Source organism: Anneissia japonica, unplaced genomic scaffold (assembly GCF_011630105.1).
Source record: "Anneissia japonica isolate Jap-2015-1 unplaced genomic scaffold, ASM1163010v1 scaffold287803_len37860_cov103, whole genome shotgun sequence".
Taxonomy (NCBI): domain Eukaryota; kingdom Metazoa; phylum Echinodermata; class Crinoidea; order Comatulida; family Comatulidae; genus Anneissia; species Anneissia japonica.
In genome coordinates, this window is record NW_022734156.1 from 13,650 (window position 1) to 21,559 (window position 7,910).

At 32.6% G+C, this 7,910-nt stretch overlaps 1 protein-coding gene across 2 annotated transcripts in view; it reads left to right on the plus strand.

The window, feature by feature from the left end:
* The window catches only part of LOC117116327, a 13,319-nt gene extending 5,750 nt beyond the window's left edge, over nucleotides 1–7,569 (plus strand). For both annotated transcript variants that reach the window (XM_033260343.1, XM_033260344.1), the window contains exons 2-4: nucleotides 2,452–3,180; nucleotides 4,039–4,125; nucleotides 4,793–7,569. In XM_033260343.1, coding sequence (XP_033116234.1) covers nucleotides 2,640–3,180; nucleotides 4,039–4,125; nucleotides 4,793–6,354 — 2,190 coding nt within the window. In that variant the 5' untranslated portion in view covers nucleotides 2,452–2,639 and the 3' untranslated portion in view covers nucleotides 6,355–7,569. The remainder of the gene's footprint in view (nucleotides 1–2,451; nucleotides 3,181–4,038; nucleotides 4,126–4,792) is intronic.
* Nucleotides 7,570–7,910: the final 341 nt, after the last annotated feature.

The following is a 7,910-nucleotide window of genomic DNA, read 5'->3' on the forward strand; positions in this document are numbered from 1 at the left end:
ATGACTCTTCGTACTATTTGTATTATAAAAACTACAAGTGCCGCACCATGCGGTACAGAAACAGCCCGATCCCCTATATGGCCAACCTATTAAACTTTAATTGTGATGACAAATGAGTTCGACCCCTCGCAGCAGTTTTTAAGATGACAGAGTGAGAGACCACAATAATGCCATGAGTTTTCTTTTTTTTTGTATGATTTTTTTTCTTTTTTGTTTATTTATTTATATATGTTTTTAAATTTTTTTTTCTAATTACTATGTATTTATTGATGTGCCTTATGTCTGCTCTTAGCAATTGAATCTCAATTTGAAATTTCATGCAATACAAATGTATGAATGAATTCAGTGTTTTTTACTGTAATAAAATTTTCTTTGCTATAATGCAATATAAATATTTGTCTATAATTAGTTATTTAATATCTTGATTTTCTTTTTTATTATGATTAATAATTTAGTAGTTAACTTTTCTTTATTAAAATTCTTGATGTATTGCCTTTACCCTAAAATAATAATAATTAGTAATTTAAATATTACAGACATATCATTGCTACCACCATGTTTGCAAGCAGACCCTTGAGCACTTGAGGAAATTTAATCGCTAAAGAATGAAATTAAGCAGACGTAAATGATTTGGTCAGTAAAAACAGATGGAATGATCAAATGAAGCAAAAAATGATCGAGACAGTGATGCCCATGGATGTCCAAGAACTGTTTATAATAAAGACGAAGTCTTTCAGATTGCAGTGATATTAGCAATACATGAAGATTATTGCTCAACATAGTGTTACACAGTAAAGGACAATTATGTAATAAATGAATTAATGCCTTTATTCATGGAAATTATGGTAGTTATTTGGTATGGTAGCCGCTCCTCGCCCATGGTTCGGTTGGTAGAACCAAGTCTTCTCGAATAGGGACTTAAAATGGAGGTCCAGTGTATACATCTGGCTCGTGTACACTTTAAAGAACCCATTGCATCTTTCGAAAGAGTAGGGGGTTACCCCGATGTTATGGTTCATTTCAGCCCCTGTCGTTGTGGAATGATGTGAACATGTATCTACCATGAAGCGTCTCTTTACGGCTGCTAGGTAGTCACGGACCACGCCCATACGTAATTCAGCACAATGACGCTGCAAGTTATTGGTTATTCTCCTACCTTTACGCTTTACCTTTAAAGCTGGAACCTTTTTAGGATTCTGGTGATATTTTCCATTTTTCATAACAGAAAAGGGCTAATATAAGGGGGAATTTTTACTTACATTTCCAAAAGTGAGTTAGCTTACCACCCTAAAATATGTTATTTTGGGTTTAAAAAGTCAACACCAGTTATTACATTCATGTTTTGTAAATTAAACAAATTTATTTAGGGTATAAGCTGCTGTTAAATTGTTCTTTAATATTGGCAGACATTTTAAAAAGCGCCCCCAATTGCCTCCTGAAATCTTCACATTAATAACTATAGCTAGTTATCTTTACTCCTGTCATTACATATTCAAAAGTTGGTCAAACCTACCTCTTCTGTGCTTATTGAAATGAAAGCATGGCCCAAATTAATGAATGCTTTTAGTTTTAGACCACAATCAATCAAAATAATGTTATTAAGTAGGCCTAGGCAAATTGTTATTTTTGATCTGACGATCAACCTTGTTGTGGCGTCAGACAATGGGGAATGCAGGCCTGTCCGACCCGCTTCCCATGCTTGCTCCAACACCAACTAGATCAGGCCCTCTTTTATGTACACCCTTCCCACGAATGGCCAGTGACCGAATCAGGAGGTTGAAAGTACTTGGCCAGGAAGTTGAATACATCGTGCCAATTCTTGTAAATAATTTTTGTCTTGTATTGCTTTTTTTTAAATCTTACAGCTGATAATTGTTGTGTAAAATAGTGAGATGTACTGAGTAAGGGTTATCGACTGTGGTTGTTGAATTTTAGTTATTTTTTGCCCTAAAATTATGTAATGTAGTTAGATTTATATAGCGCTTTATACCGAATGCTCCCTATTGAGCTTTATTTGGAATAAATTCCTCCTTCAAATAAGCGTCTTTCCCTAAATGACTAAACAAATCTAATAGAAGCAGCATCATTCTCAACACATTCTATTTACAGTATGTTCTAATGGACAGTAGAATTACATATGTTTTGTTACCCTAATTAAGTCTGACCAAGCAATAACATATAAATTACAGTATATGTTGTAGTTCCACTTTTACAGAAATTAATAAGGGGCATTTATTGAGTATACACTACGTATCCATTTTACACCAAAAAAATAAACGCTTCTCTCAAACACCCACTCAAAAACTCTTCTAAAAAATAAACACCCGGGGCCTTTATTTGAATACGGTATTCAAAAACATTTTATCTTTATTAAACCATTCCCATGTTTTCACAGAACACTCCTTCAGTATAAAATTAATTACAACATCAGCATTTTTCTTTTTCTTTCAGAGCCTGGTTTTGTTATAATGTGATTAACGTACTGTACTAAAAATAATAACTATTAAAATAATAATAAGCAATTAGTTAAAGATTGACGACACTTTGGAAAATAATGACTTTTATTAAGATCTGACAAAAAATCTGAGGCACCTTTGAAATATTAATTTTAAAATAGATTTCCAGTGATAACTGTAGAAATGTCTGAAGAAATTCTCACCAATGGTATTTTGACTTTGGCTGGTAAAATCAAGTTGGAAGAAGAGACAAGTCAGCTCAAATTAATTCTCGTTGACCACATAAAAAATGTAAAAGAAAGGCCAAGTTCCCTTGATTTATTTGATGATCTCAAACAAAGCCAAGACATAAAAATAGGTAATGTTGATATCATATATGAAATATTAAATTTGATGGGGAAAACAAAATTATGGACAGAATTTTGTAAAGATATGTTGATTGAAAATCCTTATCAAGATTATGATGTCAAGAAAAACTCAAAGTGCTTCACTAAGTTTCGTTTGATGATGATTGAAATTGGAAACAATTTGACAAGTAGTATGGTTGCGAATCTGAAGATGGCCTACGATATTCGTGAAGATTTTTCTAATGAGTGGATGTTGTTACTTCATCTTGAGCAGCATATACATGTTGACCAGGACAACCAAAGGACCATAGCAACATTTGCTAAAAACCTAAGGTCAGCAAATTGTCCGAAAGGGGAAAAAATAGCTGAACTGTATGGTAAGATGTTAAAGTCAGGCTCTGGAGGAAAAACAATTTTTTGATAAGTTGTACAACTGATTTTTTTTTAAGACATAAAAATAGTGTTTGAAAAGAACAAAATACAGATTCTGTAATGTTTAAACAGGTGGATAAAAGAATGGTTATGCCCTTTAAATATTCAAAAATCTGTATCTCATTAACCATTCTTGAATTTTTCGTAAAACACCATTTGAATCGGTTGTACAACATATACATGTTTTTGTTTCCTCTGGAGCTTGGCTTCAAACATGTTCTGTTTTAATGGTTTCATTTGATTTTAATAATACTTTAAAAAATACATTTCTTGGTCATAGCACATATATTTATGGTCTGTATATGCTTGTTCACTGGATCCAATACACAGAATTCCATAGTAATGTTGCAGTTCTAATAATGTCAAACATACAGTACTATAGTACTACTATAGAAATATAGTACTAGTATAGTAATACTCCTTTGTAAAGTAAAAAAAAAAACAACATGGGTTAAATGCCTCCTCACTCATGGACATGTACAAGTTATTTTGATTAATTTTGATGATTCAAATTACAGGTCTCCCTCCAATTAAAAACCACTTTTTTGACCAGGGTTTCAATGGTCTTTAGCAGCTTTGGTCTCTAGCAATTAATATAGAAGACAGTTGTTAATTTGGGATAACAGAAAGTTGTTTTTAATTGGAGATGGTCTTTATTTGGAGGAGTCTTTAATTAGAACATTTTTTTTCAGTTCCACTTTGGATTAGACTTAGGCAAGTTCAACTGTATATTTTATTATCCTGTATATTGGTACTTGTACTGGATATTGTAAAGAATTATTTATTTAACTTTATTCTTTCAGTTACACAAACCAGAAGTGCAGTTAAAGAATGTGATTTTAAAACAAGCACAAGAAAACATACAGGTAGCAGTGAATCAAAAACTAAAAGCAAGTACTTTTATTATGAGATTTGATTTGAATGAGCCATGTTTTTGCTCAGTTGCAACATTTGATGTTTCAAATATTGTATTGTTGGTTTCAAAAAATATCATATAACTAGCTTTTTTGTAGACTGATGTTGATGCTTTTCAGGTGCTTGAAGAAGTGCATTGTGTTTATGCAAATAAATATTATACAGTCATAATCACCATTTTAAGTCAGGGGTGGTGCCAGGATTTGCCCGATTGGGAGTCTGATGTCCCAGTTGCTCGAATTCTCTCTAAAGTGTTCCAAAAAATATGACAATAAATAAGGGGTTTCAAAGGCTTATTTAATCGATTTTAAAGTCTAATGCTAATATGTACAAAATGCATATACATTTTTTTCTCCCCAACGAATTGTGCTTTTTCCTCCCTCCCCGCCCTGTGCTAGTGCTTCCCCGGTTTTAAGTGCATTTGAATTTTATTTTAACTTTTTTAGCTGGTTATGAACTTGCAATACAGTACTAGCAAACACTTTCTAAATATTTAGTAAAGGGGGTAGATTTCAGTATTGACATAAAGATACTCCATACTGTCTGATGAGAAAATATCTCATTAACTTTCACTCTGGAAACAAAGAATAATGGTTGGGTAATGGGTACTTCAACAATAATAATTAATTCTTTTCTTTGTAGGTACTATTATGAAGCAAGTTGAATATGTTGAAGATAAAGCAGATAGATTGTTTGAGCAACTTGGAATTGCAAAGAATAGAGTAGAAGACACTTCAAGGCAAGCCAAAAATGATCTGAACGCTCTGAAGAAAAAGATAGATGATTACCTAGAAGAGTGCGAAATAGAAATTGAGGAACGAAAAGCTAGTAAAATTCAAGAGTTGGAAAAAACATCGTTGGTTATAGTGAAAATCTTAGAAAATGTATGTGGACTGAAGAAAGACATCGAGCAGGCTGATGCAGAACAAGACCTAGAAAGGTTTGCAGACTTGAAATTACATGTCAAAGGTTTGGATGAAACTCTTAATGGAGTCTGTCCAGATTCTGTTGGGTATTTTGAGTGTATACATAAAAATGTATCTGTTATTTTTAATGAATTAACATTAATCATGGGGAAACAGAAAGCTCTTTATGTAGATTATATGCCTGTTGTTCCCAGACAGTGTAAACTTAATACTGATAAACTTTTATTCCGTTGCTTTGATGTTGGGGAAATAATTGAACTGAGAGTAGATCTAATGGATACTTATGGTAATGAGTCAAGGGTTGAGCAAGAACAGGCATCTATTACTGTCCATATTAAAGATCTCATTAATCCTGATGACTTTAAGATTATTGATCAGAAAGTGACGAACAATGTTCATAAGATTAAATGCAAGTTTGCCTCCCCAGGGGAGTGGACTGTTGAGGTGAAGGTATTTGGAAAGCTAATATGGGAAACATTTAAGCTTAAAGTCAGTCCAAAAGGCTCTAAGGAAAAAAAAGTTATGGGATGTGGACAAACTATGAGCCGTGCTGCAATTTTTGATATAACATTTACAGCTGATGGACAAAACTTACTAGCGTGTAATAATACAAATCAGGTTCTTTTGTTCGATTTGTCAGGCAATATAAAAACGTTTTGTGAACTTGAAGCAGATAGAAAACTTGTTAACTTATGCTGCATAGCAAATGGCACTGTGTTTTTGACAGACGGTCAAAGACAAGAAATAGTTGTTCTTGAAAGTGATGGAGCGCTCAAAAGATCTTTTGGTAAAAATCATTTTCAAAAAAGCAGTCCACAAGGAATAGCTGCTATTATGAGAGACAATCAAGTTCATGTTTTTACTTCTAACCAAATTAATAAGCGTTTAGACTACTTTATTGATGGCACATATTCTAACAATATTACAAGTGTTGGTGAAGAAAAACGGACACTCGATCCCTGGTTTCTTGCTGTGAATAGTAAATTTCAGTTATTAATATGCAACAGTGATGGATATTTTCTAGACATTCTAGACATGAACCAATATCAAAATGACAAACTAGTGCACTCTATTTTCTGTGATTCATCTGTTTGTGTTGATGAACATGATAACATTTTTCTTGGCCATAATTCAGAAATACTAATGTACAGAAGTAATTTTACCTTTGTCCAAAGGTTTAAATGTGGTGATAAAAGACCTGCAATATATGGTATTGCAGCACGATTTGGGCATCTTGCTGTTGTACATCCAGGTGAAATAAGACTATTTACATATTAAATTTTATGTGCAGTTTCCAAAACAACAAAAAAGAGTTTCTACATATGCAATTCAGCACATGTCATACTGTATGCTGTGAGTTATTCTACCTTTACCTTTAATTAATTGATATGATGCATTTGAAGCATTATTACAAATATTAGCCACTGAAAATACTTTACATAAAGAAAAGAAACTTTTGGTAATTAAACAGAACAATATTCAAATCAGAAAACTAACGTTGTTTTATACCTTATTGATATGTTATAATGCTGGGGTGGTGGTGCAGACGGTGTGATCGCATCCCCTAAATTGTATTGAGGAAAATAATTGTTTATATGAATTATGGGTAAGAGTTTTAAGGTATGAGAGTGCAATTTTCGGGCACTTAGAGTTCCAGATTCTCAAATTTTTTTTGGTGGACTCTCATGCACCCCTTACTGCCGAATCCTGTATCCACCCCAATAATGACTATGTTTATAATTGTCATCTTGAACTTCTTGCTCAATTCACTTTTATTATTTTCATTACTGTATGAAGGAAGGTTTTTTAAACTTGTTAACAGAGCTTGTAATAAATTGATATTCTCATCAATGAATTTTAATAGATAGATACTTAGGATTTCTCATCTTTCTCATCAAGTATGTTCAAATTGTAAGTGTGCAAAAAAAAAAAATCTTTGCATTATACTACTGTAACTGTACTACTAAACTGTACTACTAAAATTCAGAGATACTGTTTTCCGTCTACTATAACGTGTATTGTATTAAAAAATGTTCTTAAAACTTAATTCAGTAGCTAGATACAATTAATACGTTAGTTTTTAAAATTTGTAGAGATTTTATCCAAAGATTAGGCATGTTCCAATTAGGTTTGTAAGAAAATCAGATGGATTCCATCTGCATGTGTTTTCTACTGTGCAACCTGTAAGATATGCATATCTAGCACAGGGTTTGAAGCTGAGCCAGGCGGCAAGCGAAATGACATAATCTGAAATTGTTAGACCATAAAATTTATATACATTATGCTACGTACTACTGAAATACTGAGATAACAGGTAAGAATTTAGGGAGGAGTGGGGTGTGAGTCAGTCCTGCCCTTCTTTTGGAAAGTAAAAGAAAACAAATAGAAAGTAAGAAAAAGAAAAAATTGAAAGCCTCATATGTTATATTTGGGCGTCTAGAAAACAAAAACCCTGTAGAGTAATGCTGTCCCTTTCGCCCACCCGACCCCCCTTTTCGGACATCTCTGGATCCACCTCTGGAAACTATATCCATCTTTATAAGCATAAAAATATTTTATTTTTTTTAGGTTTTTTAAAATTGAGGAATAATAATAATAATAATATAAAAAAATACTGTAAGATTTTAAACAATAATGTAAATATTGTATTTGACATGAACAGTATTAGCTGTCTTTAGGCATTTGCATTGGAAAGTAGAAAATAATATTCAGTTTTACTGAAGTTTTCATCACCACAACTGCGATGCTTATAAATAGTGATGCGATTCTTAAGTTAACAAAAATTTGAGTCAACTTCATATTTCCCTATTTTATCCAACAGGAAATTACAGTAA